This window comes from Perca fluviatilis, chromosome 2 (genome assembly GCF_010015445.1).
Source record: "Perca fluviatilis chromosome 2, GENO_Pfluv_1.0, whole genome shotgun sequence".
NCBI classification, from domain to species: Eukaryota; Metazoa; Chordata; class Actinopteri; order Perciformes; family Percidae; genus Perca; species Perca fluviatilis.
In genome coordinates, this window is record NC_053113.1 from 47,227,708 (window position 1) to 47,248,916 (window position 21,209).

Genomic DNA, 21,209 nt, shown 5'->3' on the forward strand with positions numbered 1-21,209 from the left:
CTTATGGTCTGGAGCAAAGATCAGCGTTTCAGTCTTGTTTGAATTTATCTGCAGGTAGTTAGTGGCCAGCCAGTCTTTGATGGAGGACACACACTCTAGGAACAGAGACAAACGATGGAACTCAGCATCATTAAAAGAACAATACAACTGGACATCGTCGGCATAGAAATGATATGATACATCCTTGAAGCAACCAATAATTTGACCAAGTGGCAAAATGTACAGCAAAAACAAAATAGGACCCAAAACTGACCCTTGTGCCACTCCCCGAGGACAAATTGGTCACATCAGACTGTACATTGTTTACAGCAACATTCAAGGTTCTGCCATGAATATAGGAAGAGAACCATTGAAGTACAGATCCTGATAGTCCCATCTCATTTTGAAGCCGATTGATCAGTATACTGTCATCCACAGTGTCAAAAGCAGAAGTCAAATCAAGGAGTACAAGTACAGTGTAGCGGCCAGAGTCTGATGCCATCATCACATCACTAGAGACTTTGATAAGGGCTGTTTCAGTGGAGTGTAATTTTCGAAAACTGACTGAAAAGTATCAAACAGGTTGTGCTGCTCCATAAAGGAGGTCAGTTGGCATGCCACTACTTTTCCCAAAATTTTGGAGATAAATGGAAGTTTAGATATGGGCCTGTAGTTATTAGGTTCTGAAGGGTCAAGATTGGGCTTTTAAGGATCGGGTTTACCACAGCGTGTTTTGAAGTAGCTGGGGACTGAGCCAGATCTAAGTGACAAGTTAATTATTTTTTCCACACAGGGGCCGACAATATCAAACATTTTCAACAATAAAGTTGTTGGGACAATGTCAGCGGGGCTCGAAGACGGTTTCATAATTCCTGTTATGGTCTTCACATCCTGTAGGCTGACAGGAGTGAAGGACGACCAAGACGACACCGGTGAAAACTCAGTAGAACAAATACTGATGAGTGGAAAATTAACACTGGCCCTAATGTCATGTACTTTGTTCAGAAAAAACGACAAAAAGTTGTTACAATCCTCATGTGTGTACACAGGCACAAGAGGAGCCAAGAAGTGCAGTAAGATTTTCAATGGTGTCAAACAAGACTTTTGGATTCTTCTTATTTCCTGACACAAGGTTAGAAAAATAAGCTGAGCGAGCCTGCTTTATCAATTCATTCAGATCCAGCATCATGTCTCTTAAATGGAGGCGTGTACCACTCTAATTTAGTGGCTTTCCACTGACGCTCCTGTCATCCGACATTTTCTCCTAAAACTACAAATGTTATCATTTATCCATGGGAGGGCCTTTTTATGTGACCCTGAAATCTTTTTAACAGGCGCTACCATATCCAAGACCGACAGACAGTGGTTGTTGAAACTTTGCACAAGTGAATCAACATCATCACATTCAACAAAGGGGCGAGAGTCAAAAGAGGCAGAGAACTCACTAGGTGTTGTCTCACTAACGATGCGTTTTTGTATTTCAACATTACAGACAGTAGGCATCATGGTAAGCCACAAATTAAAAGAAATACAGCAGTGGTCACTAATTTGAAATTCTTCAACACTCAGTTTATCAATGTTTAGGCCACAAGAGAATACCAAATCTAACGTGTGGCCTTTTTCATGCGTGTCGCCAGAAACATGCTGTACAAAGTTAAAAGAATCCATAATAGTCAACAGTTCAGCTGCAGTTGAACAAGAGGGATCGTCAACATGCAAATTAAAATCCCCAAGGACTAAAACGCGATCTAGTTTAATGATAGATGTTAAAAACTCAGAGAACTCGTCAAGAAATGAACGTGCAGGACCAGGAGGTCGGTAAACTAAAACACAGTAAAAGGGGTGTATTTTCCCAACCTTACACATCTGCAGCTCGAAGGAGTTGAATGAAGCGGTGTCCGTCAAACTGCAGCAGAAAGAATCCCGGAAAACCAGCGCAAAGTCCCCACCTCCACGGGCGCCGCGTGCGAGTACCAAACACGGAGCAGTCCGGGGGGCATAGTTCTTTAAGATGAAAGTGCTCGTTCTCCAGCTGCCACGTCTCCGTAATGAACAGAAAATCCAAGTTCTCCTTAGTGAAATGGTCGTTCAGGGTAAAAGCCTTGCTCGCAATGGGGGATTGTAAAGTAGCTATCCCTGGTAAAAGCGGCGTGTGACAAAGGGCTGGCCTGGGACATGCTGGATGGCATGATCCGTCCGACAGGTAACCGGGTACAGGACACGCTGGCGGGAACGCGATGGCAAGCAGGCCGGGTTGGGAAGATCCAGTCGGAGATGCTCCAAACAGGCGATGCAGGAACACCGCTCCGATCTGACTTCGCAGAACGGAACCGGCCTCAGGCACCGCTCACTCCCAGGAGCACTGGATCCGTTTGGCCCAGATGAAAATCCACGGGATCGCCACTTTCTCCTCCAGACTTGGACCCCAGCCCTGGATCCCCGCTTCCTTCTCCTGCCGCGGCGCCGGGTAAGCAACAGGTATTCCGCGATGACGCGCGGGCACTCCAATTTTGGAGGGAAAAACTCAGAAAATCGGTCCCGGGTAATACAAAAGTCCTGCATATGTGCCTTAATGCCGAGCAACGCAGCCCGATCATACTGTATGATTGCAGAGACATAACTGGTAGTTGATAGGGTTGACACAATGAAAATCACAAGGAAGATTAGAAATGTATGAGAGAGCAGAGAGGTGACCGACGCATAGCCAAACACAGGCGCCATCTTTACCAATTGTGTGTGTGTGTGTGTGCGTGTGTGTCTGTGTGCATGTGTGCTTCCCCTCTCTCTCATCACTGCTTGTTTCCTCTCCTCTCTGAATAATGTGTGTATGAAGACCCATCAGCCTCTGTGGTTTTAGACTTGTGTAAAGGACATTGATTACTGGATAGAGAGCTGATGATGCAAAGTTTCCTCCGATGATGAGATAAAGAAGTCATGTTTGATAAAAAAAATAATAATAAGAGAAGCTGCTGATGATGGTTGGCATGGCGATCTGACGGCCTTGAAGGAGCCAATGGGATAACATTTCACTGGAACTGTACTTCTACCATTTCATGTGACAAATTAAATTGATAGTTTTCCCATGATGTCACGGCACTATGAGAGCGCCCAGCTGGAGGGCAAACAGAAGCAATCAGTCAGCTCAGCTTTTACCACACGGTAGCCAAAACATCAGATAGTTGTTGTTCAATTAGATTCACAAACGGAAGAGAGACAAGCCCGGTCTGTTTCTCTACAGAATCCTGTGTCAAAAGGAAAACCCAGACATGAAGATATTGTGGATTTGTGCAAATTATACACGCCGTACTAGCGGACTACACTGACACTGCAACTAACCACGCATGCAACCAACGACTGCGGTCGAGCTAACGTTAGCCGTATCTCCCATCTCTAGGAGTGGGGGTGTGACCTGGTGAATAAGTGCAGCATTATGATTGGCTGTGTTTGGAGAAGGAAAGAAAGTCACTTCTTGTTAGATTTTTGTGACTTAGGTAGAGAATTGTTATTTGATAATTGATAAAAAGTGTTTCATGCAAATGAAAACTGAGTGAAAGTCTGACAAATAACTCATGGTTTTGGAGATTGGGTGTGTAGTTTTAGTAAGAGGTTTCAAAAGTCATGTTAGGCCTAAATGTAAAGATTTAGTGTGTAAACAGTTGTAAAAAACTGCAATATGCAACCCCACTGTACACTACTGACTTACTGTTTACTTCTACTTCAGAGGAAAACATTGTACTACTGCATTTACCTGACATGTAACTGCATGTTACTGGTTACGTTGCAGATTCACATTTTAGTCTCAAAACATCACAATTTAAATGTAGAGCAATCACCAGCGACGTACTGGGACAAAAGTTCAGCACAGGACTTTGAGATGGAGCAGCCAATCATACTTGACCAACTAGTTTTATTAGTTTGAATGCATCCAATAGTGAAATACAGTTATCATTAAAAAATGTTAATCAAACTGTGTTTTAGGAAAACAGAAGAGCCGATTCTGAAAACTGGGGTGCCTTGTCAACCCTCTGATTCTAAGAAGAGTTTACCTCCTAAAACTAAAGTGAGCAGAAATTAGCTCTACTATATATATATATATATATATATAATGTGTTTATTAACACAATATCTCTCTAAAACTGCTCCTTTTCTTGGAATGAATCATCATAACCCCTCCCTCCTGTTCCTGCTCTCAAACACAGTGAGCACCACTCAGTTCAGGTATTTCCTTGTTCCCTCCCCTTCAGATCTACAGTTTGAAGAGGGGCGTAACCAACATGTTGAGCTGGCAGGCCCCATTTACTGCTGGAACACATGCTGTTTAGATCAGAGCTCAAACTAGTTTCAATTCTCAGGAAGTCAAACTCAGTAAGGTGTGTCATTGAGAGGTGAAATGGCGCAGAAAGGAGTTCAGCTGAACCGGGAAACCTTCTCTTGTTCCATCTGTCTGGATCTACTGAAGGATCCAGTGACTATTCCCTGTGGACACAGCTACTGCATGAACTGTATTCAAGAGTTCTGGGATGGAGAGGATCGTAAGTTCATTCACAGCTGCCCTCAGTGCAGGCAAACCTTTAGACCGAGGCCTGTCCTGCTGAAAAACACCATGTTAGCAGATTTAGTGGAAAAACTGAAGACTGGACTCCAAGCTGCTCCTGCCGATCACTGCTCTGCTGGACCTAGAGATGTGGCCTGTGATGTCTGCACTGGGAGAAAACGGAGAGCCCTCAAGTCCTGTCTGGTGTGTCTGGTCTCTTTCTGCGAGGAACACCTTCAGCCTCATTACGACTCCCCTGCGTTTGAAAAACACAAGCTGGTGGAGCCGTCCAAGAAGCTCCAGGAGAACATCTGCTCTCGTCATGATGAGGTGATGAAGATTTTCTGCCGTACTGATCAGCAGTGTATCTGTTCTCTCTGCTTAATGGATGAACACAAAGGCCACGACACAGTCTCAGCTGCGGCAGAAAGGACTGAAAGGCAGAACAAGTTTGAGGGGAGTCGACTGAACATCCAGCAGAGAATCCAGGACAGAGAGAAAGATGTGAGGCTGCTTCAACAGCAGGCGGAGGCCATCAATCGCTCTGCTGATAAAGCAGTGGAGGACAGCGAGAAGATCTTTACCGAGCTGATCCGTCTCATGGAGAAAAGAAGCTCTGATGTGAAGCAGCAGCTCAGATCCCAGCAGAAAAGTGAATTGAGTCGAGTTAGAGAGCTTCAGGAGAAGCTGGAGCAGGAGATCACTGAGCTGAAGAGGAAAGACGCCGAGCTGAAGAAGCTCTCGCACACAGAGGATCACAACCAGTTTCTACACAACTACCCCTCACTGTCACCACTCAGCCAATCTACATCCAGCATCCACATCCGTCCTCAGCGCTACTTTATGGACGTGACAGTGGCCGTGTCAGAAGTCAGAGATAAACTACAGCGCATTTTAAATGAGAAATGGACAAACGTCTCACTGACAGGGACTGAAGTGCATGTTTTAACCACAAATCCACAACCAGAGCCCAAGACCAGAGTCGAATTCTTAAAATATTCACGTGACATCACACTGGATCCAAACACAGCAAACCCACAGCTGTTATTATCAGAGGGCAACAGAAAAGCAACAGTAATGAGAGAACAGCAGCCTTATTCTAGTCACCCAGACAGATTCACTGGATGCCATCAGGTCCTGAGTAGAGAGAGTCTGACTGGACGTTGTTACTGGGAGTGGGAGTGGAGAGGGAGAGGAGTTGATGTAGCGGTCGCATACAAGAACATCAGCAGAGCAGGGAGGCCGAACGAATGTGGATTTGGATTCAATGACAAATCTTGGGCGCTAGAGTGTCAGAGTAACACTTTTATCTTTCGCTACAACAAAGTCCACACCCGCGTCTCAGGTCCGGAGTCCTCCAGAGTAGGAGTGTACCTGGATCACAGTGCAGGTGTTCTGTCCTTCTACAGCGTCTCTGAAACCATGACTCTCCTCCACAGAGTCCAGACCACATTCACCCAGCCGCTCTATGCTGGACTTGGGCCTTATCCTGTTGGAGCCACTGCTGAGTTGTGTAAACTCAAATAGAGTTGTCCTCCTTTGACCATGCAACTTAGTTTTTCTAGGTCAAAATTTTAAATTAACGTTTTGGTCGTCTTTTTCGACACTTTTGTGGCTTTTCTCGATGTTTTTGTCACTTTCAACGGTTTTGTCGACTTCTGTGCCTTTTCCCAATGTTTTTGTCACTTCTTTTCAACGTTTTTGTCGACTTTTTCTGTGCCTTTTTAAAGTTTTATGGGCTTTTTCCAAGTTTTTTGAGCTTTTTTCAAATGCAAAAAAATTTAATAAAACACCCAAATTCAATGTAAGTAGTGAACGTCCACGTTACATTTTTTTGAAAATTTGGTTGAAAGAAACCCAAATTTCTGATAGGCCTATAGAAACTTTTTGAAAATAGGTCACATTTGACCCGAGGACAACAGGAGGGTTAACTTATTTTGTTGCTGAGAGCTGATTGTTGTGGCGTGTTTTCACTGCACAGAGATCAGCTGTCAAGCAAACATTCTTGGTGTTACTTTGGCATCTGCAAATCTGTTTGAATTCATTTTAGGTGGCGCTCCCTCCTGTGTCTGTTTAGCCATGGAGGCTATCACTGCTCGTAATGAAGGTTATTGTCTCTTCGACTGCACGGGTCTGAGGAGAAATGCACTAGACCTCCTTTATTGTAGATATTTAGTTCTCACCATTTTTTTTATAAAAAGAAAAAATCAATAAAACATTTGCATTTATTTGTGTATCAGGATTACTATGGTAATAATCAATAATGAGCTCAATTATTGTTCTTTTTTTTTTAATCTGTACATGAAATAATTTAAGAAGTAGAAGTCATTGAACAGACTTTAATGATGGGATGTGTGAAAAAACTGATGGTTAACATGATGAATAAACTAACGTGAACACAGTATTTTCTTCTTCGTCTTCATTCCAGGGTATCATACAAAGCTGACGGAGAAAATGTGAAATTGATATGAGAGGCACTTTTCCTCCTGAAACAACCACAAAGTACAGTCTTCATGTTTAGAGTCAGTCTCTGTCCTTTCTACTTTCCTACCTAAAACAGCATTGTCACAGAGAAATGAGCAGTTTTCTATCATTTGTTGCTTTTTACAGCCAAAGTTTTCTTTGTGCCCTGCGCCAATAGATGATTTATTACACAGAATTAAATGTCCTGACACACACAAGGCAACATATATTATGAAGTTCATTCTTTACATTTGGTTTCAAGTATCTATGTTGTTCAATCAGAATTCAAGAAGTCAGAGACACTTTACCATTTAGCCTCAAATCTCACATTCCCAAATGCTATTGAAAATAGAGAGATAAAACTCTTTTCTCCCATGTTTCCCATGTGCCCCAAATGCAGCCTATCATTTACTACTATTGTAAACTATTAGATAATAATAAAAATAATATGAAGGGTATATGGAATATACTAAATAGTATTATAAGAAAGGGCACGAAACAGTCTAATTATCCCCAGCATTTTACTTGTAATGAAAAGAACATTAATAATATGGAGGACGTGGTCAATAATTTTAATAAATATTTTGCAAATGTTGGACCAGATTTAGCTGAAAAAAATCCTATTCCGCAGATAATCGATAACAGATACAATGATCTTATTGAAAGAAATCAATGCTCAATGTTTTTTAAAGCTGTAGAAGAAAAAGAAATAATAGACATTGTTAAAAAATGCAAAACTAAAGCATCCACTGATTGTAACGAAATAGATATCAAGACAGTAAAAAATGTAATTGAGGGGATCTCAAAACCATTAACTCATATTTTTAATTTGTCATTCCAAACTGGTAAATTTCCAACTAAAATGAAAACAGCAAAAGTCATACCTTTGTACAAAACTGGAGATAAACACCACTTCACAAATTACAGGCCGGCCTCTCTACTGCCACAATTCTCAAAAATTCTTGAAAAACTCTTCAATGACAGATTGGACAAATTCATAGATAAATACAAATTACTTACTGATATTCCACAGACAAAAAGAAATATGGAGTTGGGGTATTTATTGATTTGAAAAAAGCATTTGATACAATTAATCATGAAATATTAATTAATAAATTGGAACAGCTCGGGATTAGGGGAATAGTGTTGAATTGGTTAAGCAGTTATTTAAAAGACAGGCAACAATTTGTGAAGTTGGGAGATTATACATCTGAATGTTTGGACATTGTGTGTGTTGTCCCCCAGGGGTCAGTATTGGGACCACAATTATTTATCCTCTATATAAATGACATATGTAAAGTATCTGAATTACTGAAATTTGTATTATTTGCAGATGACACAAACATCTTTGGTTCTGGTCAGAATTTACAGCATCTCCAGGGGCCTCATTTATAAAACCTGTTACGCAAGAAAAAGTTGCGTGAAGCAGGGTGAAATTTTTCGGCGCAACATTCCTCGCAATAGTCGGGATTTATAAAGAATTTCCATGCGTAAAATTGTTCCCAGTTTTCCCCAAACTTTTGACCACACGTGTGATCGTGCGTAATGCTCCCAAGGTTTTATAGACTGCATTTTAGTGAACTCCGATGGTATGCCCGTTTTCCAAACCTAATCCAGTTTTTGTTTTCCTGAACCCAACAATCCCGTTCTTGCTAAACCGCCAGCAACGGGGAGAGGCAGGGGCTCCTCCCACACCGTGCAGCGGAGGAAATGCGCTTTTCCTCCGCTGCTCTCCCCTGCCTCTCCCCGGGAAATGCGTTGTTTGTTTGATGTGTATCTGTGTGTACGTGTGTGTGTGTGTGTGTGTCTGTGCGTCTTTATGTGGTCGTGTCTGATTGTAGGTGTCTGTGTGTGGGAATGTTGTCTTTCTGCACCTGCTATTCCCAAACAGTTACCATACAAGTTACCAAATTGTCACATTTCAAGCACTTTCCCCTGTTTTGCACCAATAATGATCCAAAATCTTGTTTCTATTTTTTCACCTTTTTAATAACTGAATTTCCTTTCTCACAAAAAACGAAAATGATCATATGATCATAAATGTGATCCCACAGGGGTAAATGGCAAATATGAACCATAAATGATGTATGTATCATTGGTAATTGAGCTAAATCTGTTAAGTATTAAGGCTGTGTAACAACAATATGAACACTACACACGGGTTAAGGCTTCCAAACAGGATTTAGTTTCGCTGTTCTACCTCTGTTAGGAGCACATCGATCTCACAATCACTGAATCAGGTTTTTTCCCCATTTTTCCGTTTCGTGATTGGTGATCAAGGGCTCCTTTCAAGGCTGGAATATTCATTGATTGATTAACATGGACCTTATTAGGACAAATATGGGACGACCCTGGGAGGAGCGTGAGGCTCGTGCTGCGAGCGCGCATAAAGGTAACGCACGTCCGTATTTATAACGAGAAGAGTGCGTACCGGTGTGCGCCACAAGGTGTTATAAATCAGAATATTGTTTTTGCATACGAAAATTCTGATTCTAATCTTTCAGAATAGAATCTACGCACAGTTTTATAAATGAGGCCCCTGGACATAATCACTTCAGAATTCAGAAAAATAAAACAGTGGTTTGACACGAATAACATCATTAAATGTGAGTAAAACCAAATTCATGATATCATAAATCAATTAATCATGTAAAGTTACAGATAGAAGGTGTCAATATAGAAAGAGTATTTTAAATGAAATTTCTTGGAGTGATTATAGATGACAAGATTTGCTGGAAATCTCACTAAAATATATCCAAGCAAAACTGTCTAGAAGTATTTCAGTCTTGGCTAAAGCAAAGCACAGTTTAGACTACAAATCGCTCCACATTTTGTATTGTTCAATGGTGTTACTGTATTTAAATTACTGTGTAGAGGTTTGGGGTAACACATATGACAATTCATTGAAATCGTTAATTATTCTTCAAAAAAGAGCAATAAGAATAATTCATAACACTGGATAATTGGAACACACCAATTCACTATTTTCACAGTCTAAAGCATTAAAATTACTTGACCTAGTCGAATTTCAAAAAGCTGTAATTATGTTCAAGGCGAGAAAGAATTTATTGCCTGGCAACATACAGAAAAGATTTTCTGAAAGAGAGGGGGGCTACAACTTAAGGGGAAAGTCAAATTTTAAGACTCCCAGTTTTCGCACTCCAAGGAAAAGTTTCAGTTTATATGTCAGTGGCACTAAATTGTGGAATAAACTAAGTAATGAATTAAAGCAATGTCTAAACATATTTCAGTTCAAAAAGATGTTCAAAGAAATTATATTCCAGAGGTATAGATAAACACAACAACAATTAATTAATAACCTGGGCTTACATTGAACAATTTGTAGTATGTGTATAATTATTGTTGTGTATGGGTAAATATATGAATGTGAATAGAACTTCTGAATATATATTTTCATTGATTACAGATTTATTATCTCTGTTGACTTATTGTTTTGTGTTGACTTAACGCATTTAATAGGAAAGAAAGGGTATAAAGGGGTAGGAGTACAAAAGTTTTACTTCTTCCTACTCCTTTTTGAATGTGTAAATAGAGGTCTTTAAGTACTGGAAATTATGGAGTTTTATTGTGGCCTTCTCCAACTGCCATACTTCACTCGTATGCAAGCCATGATGTCTCTCTCTCTCATGGGCGGGCCAATTTCTCTGGCCGGGCAAAGCAGAGAAAGGGGAGGTAACCTTTCCCCTTATGACCTCATAAAGGGAAGATTCCAGATTGGTCCATCTGAGCTTTCATTTTCTCAAAGGCAGAGCAGGATACCCAGGGCTCGGTTTACACCTATCACCATTTCTAGCCACTGGGGGACCATAGGCAGGCTGGGGGAACTCATATTAATGTTAAAAAAACCCTCATAAAGTGAAATTGTCATGCCATGGGACCTTTAAAGTGGGGTAGGTAGATTAAAGCTACAGTGCGTAGTTTCTGTCTCCCCCGTGTGGAATTCTAAGTAATGACCACAAAACTGTTGGCGCGTCCACATGACACAAGCCTTACGTGATCGCGCACGCGCCCCCACCCCTCCTCCACGCAGTTGCTAATAACCAAGGAGGACATGGAGGATTAAAAAAACATGATGGACTCTTCAGAAGAGGTCATTATCTTCACTCAAGCTTCTGCGCGCAAAAAGTCACCAGACGCCACAATCTTCTGAACGCAGTCATAGTGAGAAATCCAGAGAGAGTTGTGTGGAGCTGATGGTCTTAATTAGCTTTGAAGCAACTCATTTGGCAATGGCTTGAATGTAACTCATTAATATCAAAAAGTTACGCACTAAAGCTTTAAGGTACCTGCAGCCGTCAAAAGTACGTTTTCTGTTACACATAACCTTTTCCGCATTGCTTTGTCTCTTACAAAGACACATCCAGTGACATTGTACAAAGTGTAAGAACATTTTAAAAGCTGCGAGAACACCCTGCAGCGATTTTTCAGCGGTGGAAGAAGTCCTCAGATTGTTTTTTAAGTAGCAATACTTAAAAACTTAAGTATATTTAAGTAAAAGTACAAAAGTATTGGCACAAAAATGTAATTATAGTAACAAAAGTAAAAGTATTCATTTTGCAGAATGACCCATTTCAAAAGTAACAAATATGAAATAGGCCTAATTGGATTATAATCATCGATCACATCGCTTCAATGTTGCAGCTGGTCAAGTTAGGGCTAATTTTGAACCACTTTATACTTCTGGATAGCTAAATCTATAATCACAAGTATAACAATCATCATCATCAGAATACATCACTATTTGTTGAGTATAATTTGTATTAATAATGTGAATCTGCATGTAAGTAGTAACTAAAGCTTTCTAATAAATGTAGTGGGGTGAAATATTTAGTATATAGTGGCAGAAACTGGAACTACTCAAGTAAAGAACAAATACCTCTAAGGTGTTTTCCTCAATTATTTGAAAGTTTACTATTTAAAAAAAAAAAAAAAAGCTCTTTACTGCTCTTTTGTGTTTAAACTCTCATTGGGAAATGAACTGATTGCAGCACAAATATTACTACTACTTGACAATGACCGTGCTAAACCAGGGTTTGAAACGAGTGCTAGAATATCCTACTCATCTAGAAGTTTGCTTGGCTTACATATCATAAAATTGTAGTAAGATTTATTGGGGTGAAAACTCCTGAATGACTACTGCATGAAGAGTAGGACAGGTTACATATATTAGGGTCAGGTTGAGGTTCAAAGAGAACAAAGTCAAATTAAAGCTGCAAGCAGCGATGAACAGGCCCTCGCCCCTCCCAGAAATGGGATTTACTTCAAATTGTGCACACGGCCTCAGAGGAGCACGGGAAACAACTGTGCCGAGGTCCGTCTAATTCAGAATAACTGTTGGCAAGATATGCAACGCTCCCAGTTTGGACTGCCACCTATATAAAGTTGGTCTTCTATAACGTGCACATTTTTTTAACTATCAAAATTCTTTTGATAACGTTTTGTCATGAGAGTCCACCGTAAGGCCTCGTGTAGCAGCAGCAACTCCACTCTGCCATTCCAAAAAGAAGAATGCTTCACTTAAAGTATATTTCTATCAAAGTAGAAATATTCATGTTTTGGAAATAACTTTTACTTTACTTTGTACTTCCAAGTTTTAATCAATTTTTCTGTAGAAAAATCTGCATATCCACCTGTTCTGGTAGAATGTGTGACCCGTCTCGGCTGATTGTGTCCCCTGCTGTGGAACACACTCTCTCACGAGACGCAGACGATGCTTGGATACACAGGTATGAGTTGGAGAGCTGAGACAGGAGAGGCAGCGAGTCCCGTCTCTTCCACCACCAGGCCAGAGTGTCCTCTGATGTGGGCACAGCAGCCAGTTTTCTGTACAGCTGGATTTCTCTCTGGACTCGTTCAGGTATTGGGGTCTTCTCTGCTGCTGTAACGCTCTTCAGAGCTCTGTCCTCCTCTTCAAAAAGCTCCTCCAGGCCGGTTAGCCTCGGCCTTTTGGGACACAGAGTCTGATGAAAATGCAAATGGAAATAGAGCAAAAAGAAATTGTTTGGCAAGACATCTTGGATTAACCCTCATGCCCTCCTTGTCCATTTTTGTACATTTTTCTCAAGTTTTTTTTTTCATTTTGTGATAATTTTTGCTGTGTTACTGCTTATGGCATGCAATTTTGTAGGAACCTTTCTTTTCAGCCAAATGTTTTAAATCCAGTGTTTTTTACTCTTACATGTCTTTTATACTTAAATGATTAATTTTGTACCCTCTGGACACCTTCGAGGCAAAAATGTCCACACACACAAAAACTGCTATTAAATCATCATATATCAATATTTCTTTCTGCTTTAAATGCCAGTTTATGTATTTGAAGTATGTCATTATAAAAAAAAAAAACACAAAAAATGATTTTTTTTCCATATAATGAATAATATGTAGATGGGGCTTTGGTGGGGATTAGAGGCTTGGATATGTCAAAGATAAGCAACAAAAATTAATTTGATTGTAGAGTATTATTTTTTGTAGTTCCAGATACTCCCTTTGGACACCTTCGAGGCAAAAATGCCCTCATTGACTTCCATTATAACCACATGTTTTGATCTCACTGCCTTTACAGTATAAAACCATGCATTCTGTAATGTCAGCATTTCATTTTGTACAAAAGTGGTCATATTTGAAATTTTTACAGTATTTCACCAGATTCAACCATTTTGCCCTTGTAGGCCGATGCATGAAGTCATTGTATTTTTTCCAGTTATATTATGGAGCTGTGTGTGTGTATATTTGTGTGTGGGTGGGTGGGTGGGTGGGTGTGTGTGTATGTATGCGTGTGTGTGTGTGTGTGTGAGAAAGAGTGTGTAAATCTGTAATCAAACAATGATAATTTTAGTGATGAAAAAAGCGCACCTTACTTTTGCCAGTTATATTATGGAGCCGTGTGTGTATGTGTGTGTGTGTGTGTGTGTGTGCATGCATGCATGCGTGTCTGTGTGTGAGAGAGAGTTTGTGTAAATCTGGGTGAAAAAAGGGCTTCTTTTGAAGGATGCATTTCATGTGTCTTTGAAGACGTGCTTGAATAAAAACATTGTCTCCTGCATTTGTTGTAAACAAAACCAACTATTAGTGTGTTGATGCACCTGGCTCTAGAGAAGGAGAAAGACCTGGAGCAAAGAGAAGGAGCCTTTATCTTCCAGCGAACTGCAGGACTCATCTGAAGATGACACAAGTTTCGGGAGTCTGACACAAAATGGTCACTGGTGTCCTCCAATTCTGTGAGTGCCTCTAACCCTTCCTCTGAAAGTGGAGAGGACACAGAAGATCCTGTCCATCCTAACATTGAATGGACAGTGAAGGCCTACAAGGGCAAAATGGTTGAATCTGGTGAAATACTGTAAAAATGTCAAATATGACCACTTTTGTACAAAATGAAATGCTGACATTACAGAATGCATGGTTTTATACTGTAAAGGCAGTGAGATCAAAACATGTGGTTATAATGGAAGTCAATGGGGGCATTTTTGCCTCGAAGGTGTCCAAAGGGAGTATCTGGAACTACATAAAAAGTACTAATGCAATCAAATTAATTTTGTTCATAATCTTTGACATATCCAAGACTCTAATCCCCACCAAAGCCCCATTCCCCTACGATTTATTTTATGGAAAATAATTAATGTTCTGTTGGGTTTTTCATAAATAATAATTATTTTAAAGAATTAAACTGGCATTTAAAGGGTTAAAATCCTAAAATAATATTGAATGTTTGGTAGGTTTGAACAAGTTAGAAGTTGTTTAAGTGATTTATGAAAAAAAAAAGCCGAAAAAAATATTCATATATGATGATTTAATATCAGTTTTTTGGACATGGACATTTTTGCCTCGAAGGTGTCCAAAGGGAGTATCTGGCACTATGTAAAAAATACTAATGCAATCAAATTAATTTTGTTGCTTATCTTTGACATATCCAAGCCTCTAATCCCCACCAAAGACCCATCTACATATTATTCATTATATGGAAAAAAAATCATTTTTTGTGTTTTTTTGTAATAAAAAATGAAATACTTCAAATAAATAAACTGGCATTTAAAGGGTTAAAATCCTGAAAATGATTGAATGTTTGGTAGTTTTGATTAGGTTAGAAGTTGTTTAAGTGATTTATGAAAAAAAAGCAGAAAGAAATATTGATATATGATGATTTAATATCAGTTTTTTGGACATGGACATTTTTGCCTCGAAGGTGTCCAAAGGGAGTATCTGGCACTATACAAACTCTCTCTCACACACAGACATGCATGCATGCATGCACACACACACACACACATACACACACGGCTCCATAATATAACTGGCAAAAGTAAGGTGCGCTTTTTTCATCACTAAAATTATCATTGTTTGTTTACAGATTTACACACTCTTTCTCACACACACACACACACACGCATACATACACACACACCCACCCACCCACCCACACACAAATATACACACACACAGCTCCATAATATAACTGGAAAAAATACAATGACTTCATGCATCGGCCTACAAGGGCAAAATGGTTGAATCTGGTGAAATACTGTAAAAATTTCAAATATGACCACTTTTGTACAAAATGAAATGCTGACATTACAGAATGCATGGTTTTATACTGTAAAGGCAGTGAGATCAAAACATGTCGTTATAATGGAAGTCAATGGGGGCATTTTTGCCTCGAAGGTGTCCAAAGGGAGTATCTGGAACTACAAAAAAAATACTAATGCAATCAAATTAATTTTGTTGCTTATCTTTGACATATCCAAGCCTCTAATCCCCACCAAAGCCCCATCTACATATTATTCATTATATGGAAAAAAAAAATCATTTTTTGTGTTTTTTTTTTATAATGACATACTTCAAATACATAAACTGGCATTTAAAGCAGAAAGAAATATTGATATATGATGATTTAATAACAGTTTTTGTGTGTGTGGACATTTTTGCCTGGCATGAGGGTTAAATATGACAATTGTTTGTGTCATGCTGTTGTGATTACCTCATCTGAAGAAAAAATTGGCTCCAATTCATCATCAGCATCACTGTCCAGCAAAAGCCCAACTTCCTCCTGATTTGACATCTGAAGAAGAAGAAGAAGAAGAAGAAGAAGAAGAAGAAGAAGAAGAAGAAGAAGAAGAAGACATGCCTTTATTTATAAGGGGAAATTCACATGTTCTGTTGGTACAGTTGCAGTTACACACATTGCACCCAGGCCTACACACATGCACAGGACCTATACATGCACTAACGGAGTGATGTCAGAGTGAGGGGGCTGCCCATGGATGAGCGCCCCGAGCAGTTGGGGGTTTGGTGCCTTGTTCAAGGGCACCCTGGCAGTGCCCAGGAGGTGAACCTCTCCAGCTACCGTCCCGTGCTTTGGTCCGTGAGGGGGTTTGAACCAGCGACTGTTGTGGGAGTCGTGTTAAGTTACTGTTGATTAAAACTAACTCAACATTTTCTGATTGTGCGGCTTTGCAATAAAAGCTTTCAAATAACAAAATGACAATGGGATTTTACTGTGAAGAAGTTATAGGAAATTAAATCTGTTATATCAAGGAATTAGCACAGCTTTGTTAGCGGCTAGTCTTCAATAAAACCAAGGGGCTGAAGCACAGCTGAGACCTACTGCTCTCTCCTCAACAAAGAGCGTCTAGTACGGGCCCTGCCACCATTAAAAAAAAAAAGAATATATAAAGAAAGGAAAAAAAGTTTCTCTCTTGCACCAAGTGCCATTTTGGATGCGCAAGAACAACGTTATAGTCGCGTGGGAAAATATCCGATCACTATCCGATCGAAGAATCAAGGGTGGACGCTCGTATGCGGACACAGCTGAGTTCCGATCTGGCGCATCCGTTCACAAAAGTTACACTGAAAAGACGAGTGTAACTCCGGCCATGGATGAGTCCAAAAACGGAGAAAAAGGCCAACACGTCACCTCATAACCTGAAGCTTTGACTTTACAGAGACAAAAAAAACACAGTAAAAAAAAAAAAAAAACTAACTACTTCAACTGAGAGTGTATGAGATAGCGAAGGGCAGGAAGAGCCTTTGAACCTATACTATATAGGGTCTTATGAGTGAGCACACATATAATTGCAGCATACAGTAGAACAAGTAGAACACTGAAAAAGAAAAGAGAACACTGCACCTCTGTTGTGTTTGCAACCCTAACTGCTTTCTCACTCCGCACCAAATCTCATCCGAGTCAATTCTGTTCTTGAACCTTGGATCCATAGCGCTCGACTCCTGTAGGAACTTCCAGGTATCACCATCCTGAAATAAAGCATTCAGAATTTGTGTGAAATGAAAACAATACGAACACAGCAGAGTTCAGTCAGACCGGGGGAAAATTCTGGGCCCTGTAGAAAGGCATTCTCTATGGGCCCCTCCCCACATCCACAGCTATTCATTCCAGCATCTTTTTGGGCCCTCCTCACATGAAGGCCCTGGGTACTCAGTCCAACGCCCCTGCCGGGGGATACAGCCTTTACTGAAACTTGTGACCACTGATTTTCTGTCTATATATATATATAAAAAAAAAACTATTCTAATGTAAGATACTTTGGATATTTCTACATTACATCCCCTTCAAACCCTGCACACTACCAAGACACTTTCTGTCTTGGTGCAACCTTATCAGTTCTCATTTTTTACTTGCATATGGCATTCTGTCTATCATAGCAATTTGAGGTTTGTTGCTAAACTGGAACCAACTCTTCAACTGTGCAATACTAAGGGTTGCCTAGAAGATGTCGCCATCTGACTGCATCAAACGCTTTGAAATACGTAACCATTTTCCAGTCACTAGTTTGGAATATTACTTTATAGGTTTGACTACTTATGCATTGTTTTTATTTGCAACTTTTCCTGCTGCTGTATTGGCTGGGTCTACCTTGCAGACTAGAAAATCTAGGTTAGATAAAATAAAAATACTTTATATGGAAGTTAAGTTGCTTCAATGAAAATCAACCCAGAGAACTAAATAAACTAAACACTAAATAACTAGAGCTGAAATGATTAGTTGATTGCTTGAATTAATCTGAGTCAATTAAAGTGCTCATATTATGCTTTTTGGCTTTTCCCCTTTCCTTTATTGTGTTATATATCTTTTCTTGTCCACGTTATAGGTTTACAAATTGAAAAAGCCCAAAGTCCACCCCAAAGGGACTTACCATCCCCAACAGAAAACACTGTTCACAAACTGCTCCAAACAGCTCTATTGTAGTCCAGCCTTTACTTTGTAACACATTATAATGCTCGCCTAGCTGTTGTTACCCAAAATATCTGGCTACAGGTTGGACTCTCATCAGCTGAGACGCAGAGCGAAGACGTATACAGGGGCTTCATGGTCCTGACAAACTCCTCTGCTTTTCGGTGATCATCATTTGAGAGCGTTTCCAGCCTTTTAAACAAAATAGCAAAACATTTTATTCCAAGACAATTGACAACACTGCATATTAATTTAACTATTAACTTCCCTTACCTTTTCCTCTCCGCAGACTGTTTGATCCGTGGGTCTATGGTGGCGGCCTGTACGGCAGCATACTGCTCTGCAAACCGCTCCATCATGAGGTACAGCGAGTCCCACCGTGTTCGGACATCGAGCACCAAAGAGTGGTAGATCTGAAAGACAGACACGACCTCTTACAGTCAGTGTTATTGCACTTGAAAATGTAACTGTCAAACCCTTTTTTGGTGCTGCTTTTTATATTCAATTCAATGTTCAATGTGTTCAATAAAAGAATGATTTCCTTTCATTTGTATTAAAGGGGTGATAGAATGCAAAACTGATTTGACCTTGTCATAGTTGAATAATGACAGTTTAGTGGGTAACTAGGACATACATAGAACCTCTAAATCCCATTGACATCTCTTTTCTCTGCAAATCTCACTATTTGAAACTGCCTCTGAAAACGGGCGAATCTCAACGAGCCCCATAGTTGACGTCAACTATTGCGGCTCCTCCTCATTTGGCTCTAGTCTCTCTCTTTGTCACGCCCCAACATTTGCATAGGCTACACAACTGACCTGAGATCAGTTATTCTTCTGAATCTAGGTCGTGCAGGTCTCAGAAATTGTATACATTGTTCATATGCTATTTTACCATTAAATTCACTTCTGAGACTTTTTTATGCCAGAAATCAACTATGTAGAGGTCAAATATGGGCCGTTTTATGAAAATTGATGTCTAATTGCAAATTTGTCCGACTGTGTGTCGGAGTTCAGATGCTGGTGCTGCCTGTGTAGCTGCCTCGCCGCCTGGCCTGCCTTCCTTCACAGACCCCGGCCTGCTGTGAGGTAGATGGAGCTCAGTCACGGCTGGCAACCCACAGCACTCCATACCCGCGCAAAGTCCGTTTTGGGCTAATGGACTACGAAACGCCGCTGCTCTGACAGAGCTCCAGGGCCTCCAACTCCCCTCTTCCTGCTAGCTAAATGCCTATGGGATTAGTTTTGTGACTTTAATTCCAAGCAAAACTTCTCAAGTATCAAACAAAAAACACTAACTCAAGCAAAAAAATTGTCTCAAAGGTAAAACTTAAAACTTGCAAACAAAACATTTGTTTAGTTGTAAACTATTGGTCTTTTATTTGTTTGATATTATGTCCTTTTGTTTACAGTTCCCTCTGCTTCTTTCTCAATGATCAGTCTTTTGCTCTCTCCATCACGTTTGCAGTCATGCTCTTAGCTTTCTCCTTTGCGCTCCCTGAGTTTTTGCTTGAGATTCTGACACAAACATCTCGCGTGGGCGGGTCTTACAGGGGTGCGTCCCCATTGGCTAATGAGTGTTAAGGGAAAGTTAAGGAAAAGTTTGAGTGACAGCTCAGCCTCAGTGCAGGTAAACTAACGTTAGAGACTCAGAGTCTGGTCTGGAGGACACACAAGCCACTCCACAGCGGATTACTACAAGATTAATAAAGTGTAAGTATTGATCATATATATTATCTGTGATCTACGTTGCAAGCATGGTTACTAGACATTTGTTGTTTCGTTGTGTTAAGTTACTAGCTAGCTAGCTAGTAAAGCTTTTTTAAATTAGCATTTAACGTTAGCTATATTGCTAACGTTATCTAAAACTTGTAGCCACCGGCTACCTTACTGAGCTAATTTACCATGGGAATCATGTATTCTTCGTGAGGCCTTACTCAATGGAGCTGTATTAATTATCGTCTTCTCTCTGTAGAGACCTGCAGGACCCGAGCAGAGCTACGATGCTCTCCCATGTAACCTTAGGTTAGTAACGTAGCTATATTATGGTCTATTAGGAAAAATTATTACTAACTACTAATTGTTGTGGTTGCTATTGGCCTGATAATACACAATGCTAGGGTATTGGTTAAGTTGTACAATGTAGAAGCTATGAATGTACTACATTACTATGGAGTTATATTCCTATCTTTAATCAAGAGCGCATTCTTTCAATTTGAGAGCATTTCTCACTGATATTACATTCAGATTTTGTAATAATTTCCCTCAAAACCTTGCTCTCACACTCAAATAGTCACTGCTCGCGCTTGGATTTGCTCTGCTTGTGCTCAAAGTTTGTGCTCGCGCTTGGATTTTCTCTGCTTGTGCTCAAAGTTTGTGCTCGCGCTTGGATTTGCTCTGCTTGCACTCAAACTTTCTGCTTGGACTCAGATATGTTGTTGTTTGGACAGATTTCCTGCTCTCAGCTTTGAACCTTCTCCTCACACTCAGGCTGATTCTGCTCACTTGCAAAGTTTCTGCTCTCGGATTTCTCCTGCGCGCTTGGATTTTTGTGTGTGTATAACCCTATCAAAAGTCAACAACCAATAGAATGCCAGCTGTAGTGTTGACCAATGAAATGATCCCAACCCTGTTGAGGGTGCGTTCACTTTACTTTAGAACGTCTGTTGAGGGCGGCTGCTCTGTAACCTGACTGTAACCAAGTTTATATATCCCCGCGCCGTTTATAGCTTTATTATAAGTATATGTCAACAATGTGCACAGAATGGTCGACGCACTTTCACCTGCACCCGTCAGGAAACGGGAGAAAGCTTTGAAGTGGGACGTATGAAGTTATGTCCACAACTACGAGGGGTAGTAACATAACTTAAGCACCTAGCTAGCTAGCTAGCATATGGCGCTAGCATATAGCCTAGCTTGATGTCCAGAAACAAATATATGTTCTTTATTGTATAGCTAGCTAGATTGAACGACATATGACGGACAGTGTGTGTATATGTGATGACCCTACTTTGTATTTTTTCCTCGTTTG

The 21,209-nt window shown here is 40.3% G+C and overlaps 2 protein-coding genes across 4 annotated transcripts in view; one reads left to right on the forward strand and one right to left on the reverse strand.

Moving 5' to 3' along the window:
• Positions 1-4,263: 4,263 nt before the first annotated feature.
• On the forward strand, positions 4,264-6,219 carry LOC120549471 (tripartite motif-containing protein 16-like). The gene has a single exon (XM_039786418.1). It carries the CDS (start codon positions 4,370-4,372, stop codon positions 6,038-6,040), a length of 1,671 nt encoding a protein of 556 aa, XP_039642352.1. The 5' UTR covers positions 4,264-4,369; the 3' UTR covers positions 6,041-6,219.
• Positions 6,220-6,845: 626 nt separating this feature from the next.
• Positions 6,846-21,209, reverse strand: part of LOC120549478 (E3 SUMO-protein ligase ZBED1-like) — a 41,398-nt gene continuing 27,034 nt past the window's right edge. For 2 of the 3 annotated variants that reach the window (XM_039786428.1, XM_039786438.1), the window contains exons 7-11: positions 18,453-18,592; positions 17,118-17,242; positions 15,969-16,049; positions 12,628-12,940; positions 6,846-6,955 (exon numbers count right to left, since the gene is read on the reverse strand). In XM_039786428.1, the coding sequence (XP_039642362.1) occupies positions 6,884-6,955; positions 12,628-12,940; positions 15,969-16,049; positions 17,118-17,242; positions 18,453-18,592 (731 nt within the window). In that variant the 3' untranslated portion in view covers positions 6,846-6,883. Of the gene's footprint in view, positions 6,956-12,627; positions 12,958-15,968; positions 16,050-17,117; positions 17,243-18,452; positions 18,593-21,209 lie in introns of those variants that run through there. The other variant, XM_039786448.1, reaches the window with a different exon arrangement.

Excerpts from the sequence above, each read along its gene's own strand:
- LOC120549471 (XM_039786418.1), top strand. The coding sequence starts at position 4,370 with ATGGCGCAGAAAGGAGTTCAGCTGAACCGGGAAACCTTCTCTTGTTCC.